This window comes from Mycteria americana, unplaced genomic scaffold (genome assembly GCF_035582795.1).
Source record: "Mycteria americana isolate JAX WOST 10 ecotype Jacksonville Zoo and Gardens unplaced genomic scaffold, USCA_MyAme_1.0 Scaffold_46, whole genome shotgun sequence".
NCBI lineage: Eukaryota > Metazoa > Chordata > Aves > Ciconiiformes > Ciconiidae > Mycteria > Mycteria americana.
Window position 1 is genome coordinate 639985 of NW_027445633.1, and position 20792 is coordinate 660776.

Below are 20792 nucleotides of genomic sequence, written 5' to 3' on the forward strand. Positions count from 1 at the left end.
AAACCCACTCCTAAACATGGCAGGTGCAACTAGAATAACACAAACAAAACAAAATCCCCTCAGCTCTGTTCCACAGCTGGGCAAATTGCGAGCAACAATGCCAAAAAGCTCTTTGATACATCACAAGTACATTTAAGTTGAGATCACCCTGCCTTCCTAGTTCCCTCTCACTGCACAGCAAGAACTCCTCGGGAGTGCATTACAGAGTGCCTGTTCCCAATGGCCCCCTCAGCCAGCACTACCCAAACCTCAAGGGAGGGAGCCGCAGAAAGGTCTTCCTGAAAAGAGGTAGCCTGAGTGTGGGGGTGCTAGCAGACACCCAATAGATTTTGTTCAGAGAAGTCTGGCCTAACTCAGTACTGCCTTTTCCTTCTCACCAGATAACCATACCCAGAGGCAGCAAATGTGCAACCACAGCTCCATCACCCAGTTCCTCCTTCTGGCCTTCGCAGACACGCGGGAGCTGCAGCTCTTGCACTTCTGGCTCTTCCTGGGCATCTACCTGGCTGCCCTCCTGGGCAATGGCCTCATCATCACTGCTGTAGCCTGCGACCACCAAATCCACAGCCCCATGTACTTCTTCCTCCTTAATCTCTCCCTCCTTGACCTGGGCTCCATCTCCTCCACTCTCCCCAAATCCATGGCCAATTCCCTGTTGGACACCAGGGCAATCTCCTATGCAGGATGTGCTGCACAGATCTTCTTTGTATTCTTCTTGTTTAGTGCAGAGTTTTATCTGCTTACTGTCATGGCCTATGACCGCTACATTGCCATCTGCAAACCTCTGCACTACGGGACCCTCCTGGGCAGCAGAGCTTGTGTCCACATGGCAGCAGCTGCCTGGGGCAGTGGGTTTCTCAATGCTGTGCTGCACACGGCCAATACATTTTCCATACCCCTCTGCCAAGGCAATGCCCTGGACCAGTTCTTCTGTGAAATCCCCCAGATCCTCAAGCTCTCCTGTGCACGTTCCTACCTCAGAGAGGTTGGGCTTCTTGTCACCAGTTTTATCCTTGCTCTTGGGTGTTTTGTTTTCATTGTGCTGTCCTATGTGCAGATCTTCAGGGCCGTGCTGAGGATCCCCTCTGAGCAGGGACGGCACAAAGCCTTTTCCACGTGCCTCCCTCACCTGGCCGTGGTCTCCCTGTTTCTCAGTACTGGCACATTTGCCTACCTGAAGCCCCCCTCCATCTCCTCCCCATCCCTGGATCTGTTGGTGGCAGTTCTATACTCGGTGGTGCCTCCAGCATTGAACCCCCTCATCTACAGCATGAGGAACAGGGAGCTCAAAGAAGCAGTGAAGAAACTGATTTCATGGTTTCACCTTCAGCAGCACTAAGCTGCCCATCTCTCCTCACAGGCTATTCCTAGCTTTTCCAAGGAGAGGGATGTGTTTCATTTGTTTTTTGATCTGGGATGATCATGTTCATACAGGAATGTTTGTATTCATTCCACATCTCCAGAAGCATGATCCTACCGTGCCAAATAATACAGAGGCCTTTACTAAGTGTGTCATCACAGTGTCAGAGCTGGCTTCCTGAGGACCATCTCTGTAAATAAAAGGCTGTCTCCCCATGGCAGCTACTGAGGGCTGGGCTCTTCTTTTTGCTGAAGTCAGGACTAGGCTCCAGGAACTGCACTCACCATGGCCTGTTGCTGAGCTTGATTCTCAGTGGGCTCAGAGGGAGGGAGCACTGGGAGACATTTTGGGGTATGAGGGCTGGACTCAGCTCTCATTTGCATGTGCCCCCTGCCATGGAGATGGTGAATGGGCTCCAAATTGCCTGCCCAGGGCTCTCCCGCATGCAGCAGAGCTGAATGGTAGCTGCCCAGCTTTCTGGAGGGGAAACTGGAGTCCCCAGGAGAGCAGAGGGCATCTACAAGGAAATGATGTGCCTGGGGTGGCCATCCCAAAAGAAGGGACCATCCAAGGTGGAGTCATCCCAAGGCAAAGCACTATATTTAATTATCCACAAGCAAACGAGGGCTCTGCCATCCGAGGGGAGGCTGCGGGGACCCAGCAAGATCAGAAAAAGGAGACAGGAGGGTGATTCATGTCTCCTTCAGTCAAAGCCTAAAGGTGGTTCAGTGTGTACACTGGAAAACATCCTGAGTCATGAGAAATGCTCTGAGCTCCTTCCACAGCTTTAGACCCCTGGCAAGGAGCTCAGTGGCAGTGCCCAGTCCAGCTGGCCCTGACCGGCACAGCCAGTGTGGAGTCACTCCATGGTCCCACAGCCCACTTGCTCTGCAGAGCATCACTGCCAGCTTGGGGCCCTGTGAGGAGCATAGAGAAGGGGCTGGGAGCACCAGGCCGGCTCAGAGGAGGGATGGGGAGAGATCAGACAGGAGCTGACCAGGGCTGGACATTGCCTTGCAGAGAAAAATTCTGGTGTTCAGCTACTCCAAGTTAATATCCAGGTTCAGCTATCCTAAAGCATGCTCACAATGCAGAGCCAGAAGTCCTTGCTGTCCTGGTGCTCCACCAGGCCTGGGAAGTGGCTGGAGAAGGATTGGTGTCCACCAGTTGCCATCTAATAGTGCCATTGTCCCCCTGAGGGTGGAATGAGGGGGAAGCTGGGAACCTGTGTCAGGGCCTGCACTGAAGGCAGTATTGACCCAGCAGCCACGTCATTTTGCTGTGGTCCTTCAGTCCTTGTGCCCAGCACGTGTCCTTGAGACAACCTTCCCTACCCTGTGAATCAGCCCTTACCCCTAAATTCACCCCCAGATAACGCCCCTCAGCCAGGGCTGAGATGGACAGCTGAGGTCCAGCTGTGACCACAGGAAGGACAAGAGCTTTCCTGGGTCCTCTGCAGGGCTGGCAGCCTCTGTGAGCCCCACCAGAAAAGACAGCATGTAGAGGAGAACTTAGCATACTGTAGGCCATCCCCGTGCCCATGGGGGCCCTCAATAAGAGTCCGTCAGTCCAGATATCAAGCCTGGCTTATTGCTGCATGAACAGCCAGGAGAAACTGTCCCAGGAACCTCATTCCAGGACCCCATCTCCTTGTACCAGCCCCAGCCCCCAAGCAGGCAGAGCTCTCCCCCTTGTCACTATGGTGGTTCCAGGGACCCAAGAGACACCTGGGGGGGAGATGTTTGGTGGGCAGATCCAACCCAGTGCTCTCAGCAGCTCCTCTGCAACCAGAGCAGCTCTCCATGGTCAGAACAGGACTCACTGCTGCTCATGGGCTCGGGGTCTCTTGGGTGCTGCAGCCACTGGCACTGCCTGCTGGCAGCTCCCAGACTGAGGGCCGAGCTTTGGTGCCCTGCAACACAGCTCCTGCTGGGCTTGTGCTGCTGGTCACAACCCTCTGGCCCTGGTTATTGTGTCAGTTCTCAGTCCACCTCACTTTCCACTTATCTAAACTATACTTCATCAGTGCATCCCGGAGGATGCTAGAGGAGACAGGCTGACAGCTCCCAAGATCCTCCTTCTTGCCCCTCTTGGAGACAGGATTGACATTGGCTTCCTTCCACTCCTCAGGAACCTCTCCCAGTAACCATGACCTTTAAAAGAGAATCGAGAGTGGCCTCGCAGTGTCATTGGCCAGCTCCCTCAGCACTCGTAGGTGCATGCCCTCAGTTCCCATAGGCTCAGATATGTTCATTTTGTTTAAATGTTCCCTAACCTGAGACTCCTGCACCAAGGGTAACTCTCCCTTATTCCACATTTCCCTCTGGTCTCAGGGCCCTGTGGTGCCTGAAGGCCGGTCCTAGAAGGAACGACTGAGGTGAGGAAGACATTGACTGTCTGGGGCTTTTCCATATCCTGGACCATATACCATGTACATTTTCCTTAGTCTTCCTTTTTTCTCTTTATGTAGTTGTAGTGGTTTATGTAGTGTTTTATGTACTTTATGTGGTTCAATTGCAAGAGCAGGAAGACCAGGGTGTGAGAACATGAGGCTTCTTCCAGTGGCCTGAAGAAGGGTTCATCTCCTTCTTCCTGATCAAGCAGTCAACAACAGACACCCACTGAAAGGTCACCCAGGTTGGTCTGCCTGCCAATCCCCACCCACAAGCTCTCGACAGGCTCATCATCTATCCCAAGGCAGAGCTCCAGGCTTTCCCACTACAATTTAATTTAACTGATATGAGGAGATTTATCATCGTCATGGTATTGGTAATCTCCTCTCTCTCTTTATTAGCCGTCATGGCCTTTCATTCCTATTGCTGTGATCATGTTAGAGGCACCACAAGCCAGGTGAGCCATCTGCACACCCACATTAACCTCTGAGACAATGGAGCTTCACTCCAAATGACCTCGAGAAACTCTGGGCTGTGACCAACAGAAACCTCAAGAAGTTTTCCAAAGAGGAGGGATCTTCTCCTTCTGATCTTCTGATGTTCTACATCAGGGGGCAGAACCAAACTGTTGTACTGCTTTTTGGCTAGGATGGAATTACTTTTAATCCTAGTAGCCCATATGGTGCTGTGGTTTGGATTTGTGACCACAACAGTGCTGGTAACACAGCGATGTTTTAGTTACTGCTGAACGGTGCTTTCACTGCGTCAAGGCCTTTTCTACTTCTCATGCTGCTCCACCAGCAAGTAGGCTGGGGGTGCACAAGGAGTTGGGAGGGGACAGAGCTGACCCCAACTGACCAAAGGGATATTCCATACCATAGGATGTCAGGAGTGAGTGAGCGGCTGTGTGGGACTGAGCTGTCTACCAGGGTTAAACCACACCACCCGTCCATCAAGGCAGGCTCAGACATGAGAGGCTGAGGAGCAACCTCAAGCAGAAGGGTTTGGGCATTACTAGGAATGCCATAGCAGGCAGTGGTGCTACACAGGAATATGGCCATGAGCACATTGGGCTGCACTGGGAGGAGTGTGGCCACCTAGGCAAGGGGAGGTATTGTCCATCTTGACTCAACACTGCTGTGGCCACATCTGGAGTAGTGTGCCCCAGTGTGGGGCTCCCCATTCTGGGGAGGAACTCTTACGTGGCCAGAGAAATTCTGCCACGATAGGCTTAGTGGTCGTGTGTGGAGAGTCTGAGAGACCCGGGCTTCTTTAGCCTGGTGAAGTGGAGGCTGAGGGAAGAATAGTGGTAGCTCAGGAGAGCTTGAAAATTGCTTTCAGAGATGATGGCACTGTTTTTGGTAGTGGGAAAGAGCATGAGGAAGGAAAAGCACCAGAAGCTGCAGCTTTGGAGATCCAGAGTGCACCTCAGGATAAAGAAATGTCATCCTGAAGGTAGTGATGTGGTGCAAACCATCACCCAGAGGGAGTCTGGATCAGCCCATGGCTTTGTGTTTCAAGGAAGAGCTGGCGAGGATGGAGAGACAGCAGCACAGGTAGGGACATACTGGGGTGAGAAGAAGGTGGGGAAGCACGCTGGGTGTCTGCAGCCTGCAGGGAAAGAGGCAGAGGCATGGGACAGTGTAGGAAGGCGTGTGGTGCAGATGGCCAAGGGCGCTGGCAAGGCTGAAAGGCCCTGACAGAACCCAGGTCTTTGTCCCCTTGGCTATGGCTGATGTCCCTGCCACAAAGGCCTAAGTGGAGACACATTGTCCTCAGGTAATGGGGTCTCATTGCCTCCTCACACCAACCCCGGCGAGCCTGGGAGGTGTCGTACTGTTTTTCTTCACTTGGCATTGCACTCGCCACATCCCAAGGAAGAGCCCTGAGTCACACCGGAGGGACTGGATCTCCCTTCCCAGGGGCTGGGGGTCAGGGCATGGCCATCCTCCTTCATCCAACAAGCCAAGGGTTTTCTCAGCATCAGCACTGCCTGCACTTTGCCTTTGCCTGCCTGTCATCATGGCCTCCAATTACCTGCTCTAACGAGTCCCTTGGGAGGCTTTGTCAGTAATGGCCCTCAGAGGGGCCCATTAATGCTTCCAGGTACTTTGGGCTTTGCTTCTGACTTTGACTTCTTGAGAGGTTTCTTCAGTCACTTCTCAGTACCTGAAGTTCATGGACTCAGCACCAAACACGCCATGGGGCTTATTAAAAAACAGAAAGCCCTAATGAGCCATGTCTCTTTCCATAACTTTCTTCAAGTCCTCAAGACTTGTACACGTAATTGGAGAGGTTTCAGTTAGATACGAAACGATGAAGATTTTAAGGAAGATTTCATAAAGGAGGTTTTTTTATTTGAAGGATATTTTCTATCCTGTTTCAGTTTATAGAAGAAGTGACAGCAGCATTCTACAATGGTTATTGATCCACAGGGTCTCCTGAAGGCATCTGGACAGGCAGGAGAAGCAGTCCCTGGAGGTCCAACACTGTAAGGACAACCTTACTCCTCACTTCCCCCACCCCACGACTTCCCTCATCGGCCACCTGGGACTTGCATCACTTTTCCTCACATCAGACTTCTCCACTGAGGGCTGCAGCTGGATGGTACAGCTCCTTTGCACCACCTCCCGCCTGCTTTCCTTAGAGAACTGGCTGCACACAGGCACAGAAAGCTTTCTCTTCGTTGCCAAGAAACAAAAATTAAACATGATATAATTTAATAAAGTTTAAAAATGTCTCCTCAGCTGTATGCCAATTCTAAGCAGCATCTGACGTGGTCCACCTTTCACAAGGGATTTCCGTACAAGAACAGTTTGAGACAGAGACATAAGAAAGGATAGATATAAACACAATTAAGGTGTTGACCAAAGAGTTAATTAGACTTCCAAAAGATGGTGCAACTCTCTAATTCCCTGAAGCTCAGAGCAGAAACCAGACAGTTGAGAAGCATCTGAAGTACCAAAGAGCAAGTGGAGGAGGAAACCTGAGAGCAATGGGAAGGGCATACATCCACATAGTCTACGGAAAAGGTGTCCTTAGGCATGGCCATTGAATCAGGAGAGGTGGGAACACCTGAATGACGAGGGAGATGACATAATAGACAGAGGAGTGGTAATACATGTACAGGGGAAGATCAATAGTTCTTCTCCTGCCATTAGCACACTCCCAGGAAATTCCCATTCTGTCATGGTGGGAAAACATTGCCATTTCTTAGAAGTACTCAAATGATTCAGTTCAAGAAAATGAGCTGGTATGTTATTTTAAATGTAAACAAACAAAAAAATATGTGCACTTTTCCAGGCAGCTGGTCTGGCATTGGCGTCTATCAGAGAGGACCTGTGGCAGAGCAGAGCACCTTGCAAGCTGCAGGTGGAGGCTGGGCAGGGCTTCCCGGGGCATCTCCACTGGAACCAGGTGTCTGTGTCCCTGTACATGAAGGCATTCGTGTCCTACATCCATTCCCAATCTGGACAACACTTTCCTTTTCAAAAAAAAGGAAATCCCTTCTCAAAGACTGAAAACAAGCTGAAAAGAATGTTGACACATTGCTTTGCTTTGGCTCTTTCTCTTCAGTTCTCCTTACTTTCATTTCCATTTACGTTAACTGACATCTCACAGGGATTACAACAAGATCATTTTCTGTCTTGCACAGAGTCCATGCCCCCAAACCCTTCCCTGCCCAGGGCTCCTCAGTCTTTGCCCAGAGCAAGTCACACGGAGGTGTCGACCTCTCTTCACTGCTTGAGATGTTTTATTTTAGATGGTCACTGACAGCACAGGAGGATTCATGCCCCATAAACATCGGCTCTGCTCCGGTTAGAAAAAGGGCCCAACATCATCATAGGATCATAAGTGAGCTGAGGTTGGAAGGCACCTCAGGAAGTCTGCAGTGCAACCTGTCAGAAACAGGGTCAGACCAAGTTGTTCAAGGCTTGATTCAGTCCACGTTGGAAAACCCCCAAGGACAGAGACTGCACAACCTCTCTGGGTGACCTCTTCCAGCACTCAGCTTAGTTCATGGGGAAAAAGTTTTGCTTTTATCCTGGCTGAACTTCTCCTCCTTCACCTTCCTCCCATTGTCTTTTGCCCTCCCACCATGCCCCACAGTGAAGGGCCTGGCTCTGTATTCTCCATGACCTCCTCGCAGGTACTGGCAGGCTGGGGTGAAGTCCCCCCGGCCTTCCCTTCTCTGGGCTGGACAAGCCCAGCTCCCTCAGCCTCTCCTCACGGGCAAAGTGCTCCAGTCCCTGGCTGTCATGAGGGCCCTTTGCTAAACCCACTCCAGTTTGCCAATATTTTCCTGAAATGGGGATGTGAATTCTGGATGGAACATTCCAGAGAATCCCTTCCCTCGGTATCCTGGCCAGGCTCCTGGTCATACAGCCCAGGACCCTGCTGGCCTCCCTTGCTGCCAGGGCACATGGCTGCCTCCTGTCCAGCTCCCTGCCCACCAAGACCTTTCCCACAGGGCTGCTCCCAGCCAGGCAGCCCCCAGACTGTGCCATGACCACGGTGAGTCCCCTGCAGGGGCAGAAACTGCCATTTGTCCTTCTGGGGTTTCATGAGGTCTCTGCCAATACGTGCTCTCCTCCTCCTTGAACCCCTTCATTGAGCACAGAGGCCTGGGAGACCTTTTCAGTAAAGACTCAGGCACAGAAGGCATTGAGTGCCTCAGCCCCAGCATCAGTGTCTGCTGTTATTAAATCACCCTCTCCATTCAGCAGCAGCCCTGCATTTCCCTTGTTCAGCCTTGGTCTCTAACACAGCCATTAAAGCTCTTCTTTTCACTCTTGACTTTTCTTGCAGCCACCAACCCCAGGTGAGCTTTGCCTTTCCCAAACTCATACCTGCACAGCAAGGGCAATGTACATAAATTCCTTGTCTGTACCTGTCCTTGCTGTCATCCCCTTGGCAGCTGCTTTGTGGTCCCTGTCTGTGCCCTGTCCTGGGACGTCCCAGCCCCACTGCCCCACATATGGTCCCACAGCCCCACTGTGCAGGCACAGCACAGGACAGGGTGCATTCAGGGTGGGGAACGGTCCCTCTGACATGATGCCCACAGCAGTCCTTGGGGCTTTGTCACCCCATGGCCTTCCTCCTAGGCAGCCTCTCCAAGCTCCAGCAGAGGCCATGTCACCTGTGGGGCTTCACAGACAGCCATGCTCCAGGGCCTGCCAGGGTCTGGGCCAGGAGAGAGACCGGGCAGGGCTGGGCATTCCCCTGATACAGGCACTGAGCCCAGCAGGAGGATGGAGATGACCTCGAAGCAAAACTCACCCATAAACCTGGGATGAGCAGTCAGTGCTGGAAATGGCTGGTGAGAGAGGCTGGGGGGTGACAACTGCCCTGGGTCACCTTCCTGGTCTGTCTATGCCACCAAGGGCACAGACCAGCCCCCTCTCGCCTGTGCTTTCATGTCCTGGATCCATTCCATGAGCCTAGACTCTATGTCACAAACCCAGTGGAGCGTGTCCTCAATCTGCATGGGCACACAGCTCAGCTAACTTTGGCATTTTCTGGGCACTTTCCAGCCCAGCCCAGCCCCTCCTCGGATCTCCCCATCTCCCCTGCCCTCTCCCCAGCACAGCACAGCACAGCACAGCACAGCAACCCAGGCTGGGCTGGCCCCATGGCAGTGCCCACCGCAGGGTGCTACAGAGCTCTGAGCACCCACAGCACAGCCCCAGCCCCTCTGAAGGGCACAGCAGCTCTTGGGGGGCAGAGGAGGGTCAGCCTCCCCATCAGCCCCGGGGCTGTGGCATGAGGAGACAGAGGCCAGTGTCTCACTGTGTACCCTGCTCTTGCCCCCAAGAGATTCTTGTTGCCAACTGCTGGCAGCTCCCCTGTCCCATGCCCTCTCACCAGCACAAGGCTCCTGGCCCTGGGACTCCTCTGGCTGCTCCTGCTGCCCCAGTGACAGAGCAGCCTGTCCCAAGCTGCTGCATGCAGAAATAAGCTTCTCTGTGTCATCGATTTCACCCTGGAACTAGAGAGTTGTGCCATTGCTCTCTCGCAGGGATCATCCATGCCTCTAGAGAGCCTTTCCCCAGGGGACTGTGTCTGTGCTGGCCTCATCGGATGCTTCTGCCCCCTTCCCATGCTCCCTGCAGGGCCCCAAGCTGGTGGTGCTGCTCTGCAGAGCCAGCAGGCTGTGGTGCATAGGAGCCACGGGGAGACAGTCCCAGGAAGATCCCTGCTGATCATCACCATCTCCAGGGGCACCGGCAGCCACAGGTGAAAGCTCACTCCAGGTCTCCTTCCCTAATTCATCACCCCAAGCCCTCCTCCCCTTAGCCCATGGAGAACCCAAGCACAGCAGCATGGCCTCATGGGGGCAATTTCTTCAGCCTGTTCCTGACCTCAGCTTTGGAAGAAGAGCCCAACCTGCAGACAGTGGCACTGAGAAAATCTCCTTTTATTACAGAGATGTGACATGGGAGGGCAGCTATACCATCGTGCCATACACATGTGCAAAGACCTCTGGTTCAGACAGAGTGGGTTCATGCCTCTGGAGACGCAGAAGGGATCCAGACATTCCTGGCCAAACTTGATCATCACAGATAAAATACTCTAAGCAGAGGAGGTTTTCTAGATACATTGGAAATCACTTGTGAAGTGACATGTGAAGAGCTTATTGCTGCTGAAAGACTATGGATTGAATCAGCTTCTTCAGTGCATCTTTGAGCTCCTGGTTCCTCATGCTGTAGATGAGGGGGTTCACTGCTGGAGGAACCACTGAGTACAGAACTGCCACCACCAGATCCAGGGATGGGGAGGAGATGGAGGGGGGCTTCAGGTAGGCAAACATGCCAGTGCTGACATATAGAGAGACTACGGCCAGGTGAGGGAGGCACATGGAAAAGGCTTTGTGCCGTCCCTGCTCAGAGGGGATCCTCAGCACCGCCCTGAAGATCTTCACATAGGACAGCACAATGAAAAAAAAACACCCAAAAGCTAAACAACAACTAACCACGGGAAGCCCGACTTCCCTGAGGTAGGAGTGTGAGCAGGAGAGCTTGAGGATCTGGGGGATTTCACAGAAGAACTGGTCCACAGCATTGCCCTTGCAGAGAGGTATGGAAAATGTATTGACCGTGTGAATGAGAGAATTGAGAAACCCACTGCCCCAGGCAGCTGCTGCCATGTGGACACAAGCTCTGCTGCCCAGCAGGGTCCCGTAGCGCAGGGGTTTGCAAATGGCAACGTAGCGGTCATAGGCCATGACAGTGAGAAGACAACACTCTGCTACTATCAAGAAGGTAAACAGAAAGAGCTGGGCAGCACATCCCAAGTAGGAGATGGTCCTGGTGTCCCACAGGGCATTGGCCATTGCTTTGGGGAAAGTGGTAGAGATGGAGCCCAGGTCAATGAGGGAGAGGTTGAGGAGGAAGAAGTACATGGGGGTGTGGAGGCGGTGGTCGCAGGCTACAGCAGTGATGATGAGGCTGTTGCCCAGGAGGGCAGCCAGGTAGATGCCCAGGAAGAGCCAGAAGTGCAAGAGCTGCAGCTCCCATCTGTCCGCAAATGCCAGGAGGAGGAACTGGGTGATGGAGCTGCCGTTGGACATCTGCTGCCTCTGGGTGTGGGGTTCTGTCCTTAGAGGAAGAGTTAATGAAGAGTTAGGGGTGAATTCTCTGAGGTAAATCGAAGGCTTTCTCCTACACCCTCACCCTGATACACCCTCCCCCCCGACCCCCAATTCCTTGTCTAGGAGACCTTCCTTCAGCTCTGTGCCTCGAGCTCTGGTGGTGCTGGTGAGTGTGCCCTGAGGAGAAGGGCCTCTGCCCACTGGCTGCTGAGGAGTCAGCCCTGCTCTGCAGCACGGAGTTCATGGGAACAGTGTGGGCAGGGGCCAGAGCTGGTGTTCAGCTTTGTCAGATGAAACTGCTCCTAATGCAGAAGGGCCTGTCAGCATCTGCACTGCCAGTGCTAAGGAAGCAGAATGGCAGAAGGCACTTTGAGAGGTTTGGGAGTTTTTTCAAGCTCCCTCCATCTCACCTGGGGAGTGTTCTTCATTGTCAGAACCCCTCAGCATTTCTGCTGCGCTCACGAGGAACCAGTGAGTACTGCAAGGCAAGAGGATTCTTTGTAGCTTCATGCAGAGTGAGGGGAGCTGGTCTGTCCCTCCGTCTTGTTCTGACCTGCCCTGGGCTTGCACCTTTATGAGATGGAGGGCGATCACACTCTTATCTTACCCTGAAAAACAATGAGACACTACTGATGGCAGAGGGACCCACCACAGACCACGCAATGTCTCACCCTTTCTCAATTTCTCAGCACCCCACTTCTAGCCAAGGACACACAGGGCTCATTTCACCAACCCAGCAGCATTTCCTCGGTTGTAGTATCTCTGCACTTCTCCATGGGGCTTTGAGATAAAACAGAGGTGCTCTGCACAGGTCTGCATCCTGGAGGGCAGCTCACAGCTTGGAGGGACACCCCAGGGAGATAGCCAATTGTCCTCCTAGTGCTGGCATCTGAGAAAGAGAAAATGGACTTGTTCCCCTGCCCCACAGGCTGCATTGCCCACAGCCCCACAGGTGAGAGGGAAGCTGGGACATCTGTTCCCATGGACACACCGGCATGAAGGGACCCACAAGATCAGTGTGGGACTCTGCAGCTGAAACTCCCATCCCCGGAGAGTCTGACAGCAAGAACAAGAGAAATTTAAAAGAGAGAAGTGGAGAAACCAGGCAAAGTGCAGTGAGGGTCTGGCCGAGAGAGGCCAGGGGAGAGGCAGCCGGGCACTCAGGGCAGCGTTACGCGTACCCAGCTGTGCACAACACCTCCCAGACTGTGATAATGCCAGACAGTTGCCCTCAGCCCCATAGCTGGTCACTGGGAAATGGGCCCGTGGCAGGAGGGATGGATGCCCTTCGCCTCTTCTGCTGGTCTGCTGGACACAGAGGTGCCTCCCAGCCTAGACCCCATGGCCGTGAGGGCTGAGGGCTGTGCTGGGTGGGAGAGGAGAGATGAAGGATGTTGCTCGGGGAAGGCATCTGCAGTGCAGGGCTGGCCGGGAGGTGCCCATATCTCCCCTGCCACAGGGTTTCCATAAGCAGTTCCCTCCCTTCCTGCCCATCTCTGCTGCCTGCAGCTGTCCCAGCTGGGAGCTGTTTCTCTGGCCCCATGTCTCTTCCCTGCCAGTGCTCACAGAGCCCAGCCCAGCCCCTGTGTGCCCGGCTCTGCCCTGCAGCCACGCTGTGTGTGCAGGGGCTACAGAAGAGGTCACACAAACCCTGAGGAACCTGGAAAGGTGCTGCTGGTGCTACCTGTAGGCTGGCAGGGGATGAAGGCACTTGCTGAGGCTCCTAGTAAACCTCAGGGTGACAGTTTAGAAGCCTCATCCCCTTCTCTAAGCTGCACAGCTGTGTTTCCATCCAACCCAGCTGAGCCAGAGAAAAGTGGAAGCACAGATTCAGGAAAGCACAGACTCAAGCAGGAAACCCCTGCCATGACCGTACTCATGAAAAGTCCCCTCAGAAATGCTCTGGGCATGATCTGGAGCTGTGAGCAGCCCTGACCCACGCAGCAGAAGGACCCTGCCCTGCCAGGGGTCCCTCCTTCCAGCCACAGCTTCTCCCCACAGCGCTGTGGGGAGCTCCCCGGGCAGGCTGAGTGCTGACCCTGGCAGGCGGCTGAATCCCTGCCCCAGCACGCAGCACCCTGGGGTGCAGGGACCCTGCTCTGAAGGACAGCCCTGGGCACCCCTGCCTGCACACCTGGCTTCACACCCCTGTGGTCCTTCCTGGAAGAAGGCAGCCATTATGTTTTCTGCCTCTGAGGGCAGGGAATCCACATGACCATGTCCTCCTCCTCAACAGTGAGAAATTATGAGTTCTCCTGAAAGATCCCAGAGGCTGTGGGATGTGCCAGCTTTTGGAGATCTCTCCAGGAACTGCAGCTGCATTGCCCTGCAGCCACACACTTACCGTGTCGAGGGCTGTGAAGATTTCTCCAGCAGTGAGCTCTCACCTCTCCTCCCACACCAGACTGCCTTTACCCTCTCTCACTTCTCTTGTCTGCCCTCAGTGCCTGCAGGCAGTGCCCTCAGCCCTGCTGCCCTTTGCAGAGGAGCTGCTCCTGGGCAGAGCTGTCTCTCTGCAGCGCTGCCCGCTTGCCAGGAGCTCCCTCCATGCCAGGAGCCCAGCCCAGCTCAGCAGCAGAGGACCAGCCCAAGGCAGCACTTTCTCTGCTCCCCCCTCCCCTCCACTCCCGGCTCCCTCGAGGTGTCCCGGGGTCTCCAGGGCTGACAGCTCCTGAAAGGCAGCAGGGTCACTCCTGGGGAACACAGCTGGCAGCAGACTGAAGTCATCACTGCCTGTCCCTCTCTAAACACTAGACGGGCTGAGTCCTGCAGCGGGAATTGCTCTGCCAGGGAGTGCGGATCTGCAGGAGGTGTCAAAGTTCCCCTCTGGAAACCCCTGTTCCTGTCCCATTGTCAGGCAGGGCACGTAGGCAGTGAGAGGCAGGGCATCCTTTCCACATGTGCAGGGCAGGGATTGAGCCAAGTCCAGGTAGGCATCTCAGCTCTCATCAGTATTCCTGGAGGCCGGAGGGGGATTGGGCTTCTCCAGTACACCCCACAGACCCACAGGAGGTGGGATTCCTCTTGCCTCAGCTCAGCTGCACAAAATCCCTGTGAGCTCCTTATCTAAGCTGCCATGTCAATAGTGGAGACAGAGGCCAGGAGTGAGCTTGTCCAATGCAAACACCTGGTGGCATTTGAGGTGCCAGAGGTGGTTCAGGACATGTGCAGGAGACTGCAAGCTCTAATGGAGCAATTCTGAGAGACAGGGCAGCATCTGGGCACCTTGTCTTGGAGGCTGGTGGGGAATCCCTTTGGCCAACTGAAATGATAGAAGATGATCACACTTAGGACAACCAAACCTGTACCTGCTGAGGATGTTTAGGGCAGCCGATAGAGGTATTCACCCAACAAAATGAAGTCATGTGCCACAGGGGGAGCTCAGTCTGCCTGTCTCTTCTCCATCAGTTGCATTTCCTGCATCTCCACTAAGCGGAACCGAAGGTTTACCATGGACATCCCTACATTGCCTACCCTGTTGCAGGGCAGCTGCTCAACCTAATGGCCAAATGCAGGCCTGTAGGGCTCCCTCAGATGCCAACGTTGCCCAGCACTACTGGAGGGTGCAGCTGGCTGGGCAGTGCAGGACCTACAGCACAGCTATCCCCATTCAGGGCTGGTCCATAACAGACACGCCAGGGCATCTCAGGTACATTTGGTGCGTGTGAGCAAGAGACTGAATGCCACCACTGCAGTGAGACAAGGTCTGTCCCATGTCTGTCCAGCAGCCGCAGGCAGTGCGTCAATACGAGGCACGTCACAGCAGGGTCTCCGCTCGTGTGCCAACGCTTCCAAATGCTGCTGATTCTTCTTACCCCCATCCTTTATTCACCCCCTTGATGATGCAATCCAGAACAGGTGAATGATTTTCACAGTGTGCCTGGACAACAGGATGTCCATAGCAAAGGACGTTTTCAGCAGCAACTTGTCCTTCCTGGAGATCAGCTTCACCTCTACCACAGGCCCTCCAGGCTGCAGAGACACTGCAGACAGCAAAGTCCTCTCCTGCCAGGACCACACGGTCCAAACATGGTTCTCTCTGGCACTGGGGAGCACAGGGTGTGCGCTCTTCATGGGCACATCATTTCATCCTTACATTGCCATCTGCCATCCACTCCAGCATGCCTCTGCTCTCAAGGAAAGGCTTTGCTTGCACAGGGTCTTGGGCACCAGATCTGTCATAAGGCTGAGGCTGGCCCTGGTGGCACCAAGCTGAGGTGCTGCAGCCCAAATGTGCACCAATGGCCTCAGCCTGGAGCACAGACAGGAGGGGCTGGAGCCCCGTGTGCTGTCACAGAGCTGTGACATTGATATAATACCTGCTGAGGTGTGGTGGGACAGGTCAGGAACCTTGAGGTGCTGCAATGGATGGATAGAGGCTCTTCAGAAAAGACAGGTGGGGAAGATCAGGAGGGGGAGGCCCTCAGTGTGAGGGAGCTGCCTGGGTGTATGGAGGTCCTCTATGGGATGGGCAGCAGATTGGGGGAGCTCTTGTGGGGGAGGGTCACAGGAGAGACCAGGCAAGGAGACATGCTGGTAGGAAATCCTTACCTGGAGTCAGGTGAGGAAGAGGACAAAGTCTTATTGAAGCAATTTGAGGAAGGCCAGTTCAATGACCCCACACCACCCTTGGGGACTTTAATCGCCCTGACCTCATGGGAAGGGGAAACTGCAGGGTGCAAAGATTCCCAGAGGTTTCTGCAGGTTCCTGGGGCCAGCTTCTTAGCACAGCTGCCATGTGTGCCCACATAGGTGATGCTCACCTGGATCTGGTAATTTCTGTAATGGTGCCCTCCCACCAAAGGGTGGGGTATCACCAACCCCAGGGTCAAGCTGGCTGTGACTTTGTGGATCTGAAACCTGAAATCCTCCAAAAACGGAGGTCACAGAGAGTCTCTTCATTTCCTACAGCATCATTCGGGCTGGAAGGGACCTTGGGAGGTATCTCGACCAACCTCCTGCTCCAAGCAGGGTCATACCAGATTGCTCAGGGCTTTACCCAAACGTTTTGTGGTCACTTTCTGGGATAGAGCATGTCTCGTCCCACTCGGTGGGTTGCGAGATGGGTGAATCTTTTTAATTCCCCGGGGATTTGTGTACCGACAAAGGCCGATCTCTGCTTGGCAGAGCCGCAGGCTGGTAGAGTCACGACAATGACTCAGAGGAACAGTTAGACTAACAACTTTATTAACTAGCAAACTACAAACTTAACCAACTAGCAAGCTCAGCGAACCAACAGAGGCAATTTGGCAATGGAGCTATTTTCCGGGCAACCCATCACAATTCATCCAAAACTCATATGCCCAGATATGTGTATAATGGAAGAGTAGAGGAAAAGAGAAGTGAGAAAAGGAGAAGAGAAGAGAGGAGGATAAGGAAAAGGAAAGATATCACCACCCTTGGATCCCGCGATGATGATGACAGACGTGGCAATCCCCCGGTGATGGGCGCGCGCGCCGTTCCCTGGGGAAGGAGTCTCTTTATACTCTAATCCCTGCCTCAGGTCACACCCTTGGAGGATCTATGTTGCTCTGGTCCTCAAAGGGTTGCAGTCGCTGGGGGGAGGGGGGTGGTTTGGGAGGAGTTTCATTCCAAGTTTCGGGTGATTGTAGGCCCATTCCTTAGATAAAACTCTGTGTGACCTCTGGCCATAGATGGTAACTGCACATCCTCCAACGCACTCTTCTCATCCCGTGCTAGCTGACTTGCTGCACGTTATCTCCATACAATGTTTGAGACAGTACCTCCTTCAGTGTCTTACAAGACAATACCTCTTTTAGTCTCTCCTCCGAAAAGCTCTCCCCATCCCATGCTAGCCGACTTGCCGTCGCCATGCAAATCGCGCCTCATCTCTCCACAGTGTTTGAGACATTAACTCTTTCAGTCTCTCACACATACTCCCCACGGGGCCCTGAGCTGGCGGTGCTGCTCTGCAGAGCGAGGGGGCTGTGGTGCCCTGGGGCCATGGGGTGACCCTGCAGTGGCCATGCTGGGAAGGGTGAGAAGCAGACCCAGCCAGCCAGGGATCACTGCTGCTGAGCCCCTTTCCATCTCCCACTTCCCAGCTGGCCTATGGCCAAGGAAGGTGCTTAGGAGGATCATGAGACATTTCCATATGACGTTTCCGCAGCCACCTGCAGTGTCTCCTAAAGAGCCTGTACATCACAGTACCCAAAGCTGTGCTACCTGTCCCACCACGTCACCACAGTGGTTCCCTCAGAAGCTCTGTCATGGACTAAGGGGCTCCCGATCCTCCTGGCTGAGTCCCAGGCTGAGGGCATTGGTGCCCATTTTGGTTGCAGCAGCTCAGCAAAGACTTCTCATGGAGAAAACTGGAACCAAGCACCCAGGACCCCACGTATGCAAAGGCTTTGCTTCAGAGCAAAGACATGCTGGGAAGGATGGTAGGTGGCAACGTAAGGATGAAATGAGATGCTCGTGAAGACAACAAACCCTGCAGTCCCCAAGGCCAGAGGAAAACAGGCCTGGGCCATGCCAGCCTTGCAAGAGAGCAGTTTGCTGCCTGAGGGGACTCTGCAGCACCTTGTGCCAATCTCCAGGAACACAAGGGACCCCTGAGAAAGTCCCTGGGTGAGGTAAGGCTGCAATCCGGCCAGACTGTGGACATCAGTGGTGTGGGGTTTTCTTCATATGATCACGGGTGCAGGTGGGTAGAGGACAGGGGAGAAGAGAACTGCCAGGGGCTGAGAGTATAGGGACGTGAGTGGAGACCCTGGTGTGATGTGCCTCCCAATCTTGCAGCAGCCCTGGGTGTAGACGAGATGGACCTTGCCTCCTTGCCAGCGTGTTGGCATTCCTGTGCTGGCAAAAAGGCACCGGACCCCTTTGGGAGGCCCTGGTGTGTCTGCCCAGCCCCCACTCCAGCGGGACATGGCTTTCCTGGAGGTCCTGTGCCATATTTGCCAGCCACATGCAGTTGCGCTGGGCACCCCAGGCACCTGGCATGGCACCAGAGGCCTTTCTTATGCCCTTAGAAAGAGCCTTGCAATGATATCGGTGCCTGCAATGCAGGGATGTGCCCGTGCCTGAGTTTTGTAGTAAGCTGAGCTCTAGTGAGTGCAGTGGAGGGAGCCCAGAGAGAGCCCTGACCCTCCTTCTGCTGCACTCCTCCTTTTGGCCAGCTGGAAGGCCAGCAGCTGCCATGGACATGTGAGTCTAAGAGACGTTCAGATGCCCTAACCATTGGGTGTAACCTGAGGTGACCAAGGGACCCTCCCTCCCAGCCCCCCAGCTCATGCTCAGGCAGGTGGGGGTGTCCCATGGATGCTCCATCAGCGCTTGCAGACACAGCCACAAGTCCTGGACCACCCCTGGCACCTCAGATGCCACCAGGTGTTTGTGTGTGAGCAGCTGACTGCCACCCTCCATCCCCATGGATCACAGAGGGAGCTCAGGGCAGGGGCTGCTCTGCAGGCACCTATTTTGTGCACGCTGAGCTGGAGCAAGAGGAATCTCAGCTCCTGTGGGGTGCATGGGGAAGAGCTGAACCCCACTGCAGTCTCTGGGCCACTCACCAGAGAGGAAATACCTGATGGACTCAGCTGAACCCCTGCCCTGCACGGTGGGGAAATGATCCCTGCCTGTCACTGCCACGGTGTCCTGCCTGGCAAGGGGACAGGGGTAGGGGTCAAGGGAGACAAATATTGAAACTCTTTGTAGACCCCCACGGTGTGTTAGGGCAAATCCCACTTCTAAACTCTGTCTCTGCAGTGTTCAGAGAGGGACAGTCAGTGATTGCTTCAGTTAGCGTCTGCCTACGCTCCCCAGGAGAGACCCTGCTGCCCTTCAGGAGACGTCAGCCCTTGGAGCCCCAGGGACACGTGGAGGGAGCCCAGAGGGGGCAGAGAAAGTGCTGCCTTGGGCTGGTCCTCTGCTGCTGAGCTGGGCTGGGCTCCTGGCATGGAGGGAGCTCCTGGCAAGCGGGCAGCGCTGCAGAGAGACAGCTCTGCCCAGGAGCAGCTCCTCTGCAAAGGGCAGCAGGGCTGAGGGCACTGCCTGCAGGCAGCGAGGGGAGAGCAGTGAGGCAGAGAGAGGTTAAAGGCAGCCTGGGCTTGGAGGATGCTGAGAGCTCACTGGAGGAGAAATCTTCACAGCCCCTGACAGCGTAAGTGTGTGGCTACAGGGCAATGCAGCTGCAGTTGCTGGAGGGATCTCCTAAAGCTGGCACATCCCACAGCCCATGGGATCTGTAAGTACAATTCTCACAGTTTCTCTAGTGCAGAGGATAAGGACGTCTTCTGGAGCAGGGCTTCCTTGCTGCACCGTCAGAGGGACAGGGCATGATGTGTCTCTGGGTGCAGTGCAATGCAGAGGCTTCCTGGAGCAGTCTCCTAAAGCAGGCATAGCCCATGTCTAAGAAGATCTGCCAGGAAGGCTCTCGAGGCTCCTTCGGTGTTGAGGAGGACGTGCTTCAGAGCAGGGCTTCCGTGCCGCACCGTCAGAGGGACAGGGCATGACCGCTGCCTTCTCCCAGGAACAACCGCAGGGGTGTGAAGCCGGGTGTGCAGGCAGGGGTGCCCAGGGCTGTCCTTCCGAGCAGGGTCCCTGTGCCCCTGGGTGCTGTGTGCCACGGCAGGGAGTCTGCTGCCTGCCAGGGTCAGCACTCAGCCTGCCCGGGGAGCTCCCCATGGCTCTGCAGGGAGAGGCTGTGGGTGGAAGGAGCCACCCCCGTCAGGGCAGGGTCCTTCTGCTGTCCCAAGGGTGCTGCATGGGTCAGGGCTGCTCACAGCTCCACATCACCCCCAGGACATTTCCCAGGGGACTTTTCAAGAAGCGTGTCAAGGCAGGGGCTACCTTGTGTAAAGATGTTTCCAGTTTCCTGCTGTGCTGGTGGTGGTGGTGGCGAATGGTGATGGTTCTTTCAGTTTTGGACGAATGACCGAGACTCCTACAGCATTACAGTGAGTTATCAAAAGGTTCCCAGGGAACCTGGTGAAGTCCCTTCACCCATTCCTTTGCCTACAGAAAGCAGCAATGTCACCTCTATGGTGTCTTCAGGATTCATCTGAGGTGCTCCTTAGGACTTGCCAACACACAGATGGCCCTGGCCAGTGCCCTGCTGCCAGGAGGAGTCTGCAACGCAGAGCTGAAGCACCCAGTGCGTGGGATGGGCTCTGTGAGCACTGGCAGGGAGGAGACATGGGGACAGAGAAAGGGCTCCTGGCAGGGACAGCTCCAGGCAGCAGAGACAAGGGCAGGGACTGAGAGGAAAGTGCTGACAGCAAAGGCTGAGGGGGATCTGGGCACCTCCCTGCCAGCCCTTCAGTGAGCATGCCTTTTCCCCAGTCAAGGCCCCCTGGGCTCTTCTCCCACCCAGCAGAGCCTCTGCCCTCAAGGTCAGGGCTTCCAGGGCAGGAGTTGCCTCCTCTGCAGCAGAGGAGACTCTCCCGAGTGCCTGTCTGTCCGTCCTGGCCCTGCTTCCCTTGGC

The 20792-nt window shown here is 54.7% G+C and overlaps 2 protein-coding genes across 2 annotated transcripts; one reads left to right on the plus strand and one right to left on the minus strand.

The window, feature by feature from the left end:
* Window positions 1-403: 403 nt before the first annotated feature.
* On the plus strand, window positions 404-1339 carry LOC142403877 (olfactory receptor 14J1-like). Its single transcript, XM_075490176.1, has one exon. It carries the CDS (start codon window positions 404-406, stop codon window positions 1337-1339), a length of 936 nt encoding a protein of 311 aa, XP_075346291.1.
* Window positions 1340-10387: 9048 nt separating this feature from the next.
* LOC142403878 (olfactory receptor 14C36-like) lies at window positions 10388-13522 on the minus strand. The gene is made up of 2 exons (XM_075490177.1): window positions 13479-13522; window positions 10388-11414 (listed from the first exon to the last, which is right to left on the minus strand). The coding sequence occupies exons 1-2, from the start codon at window positions 13520-13522 to the stop codon at window positions 10388-10390; spliced, it is 1071 nt and encodes a 356-aa protein (XP_075346292.1).
* Window positions 13523-20792: the final 7270 nt, after the last annotated feature.

Excerpts from the sequence above, each read along its gene's own strand:
- LOC142403878 (XM_075490177.1), bottom strand. The coding sequence starts at position 13,522 with ATGGCTGCCTTCTTCCAGGAAGGACCACAGGGGTGTGAAGCCAG. Across the intron at positions 11,415-13,478 it reads CCACAGGGGTGTGAAGCCAG|GAGAAAGCCTTCGATTTACC; the intron begins GTGTGCAGGCAG and ends GTGAGGGTGTAG.
- LOC142403877 (XM_075490176.1), top strand. The coding sequence starts at position 404 with ATGTGCAACCACAGCTCCATCACCCAGTTCCTCCTTCTGGCCTTCGCA.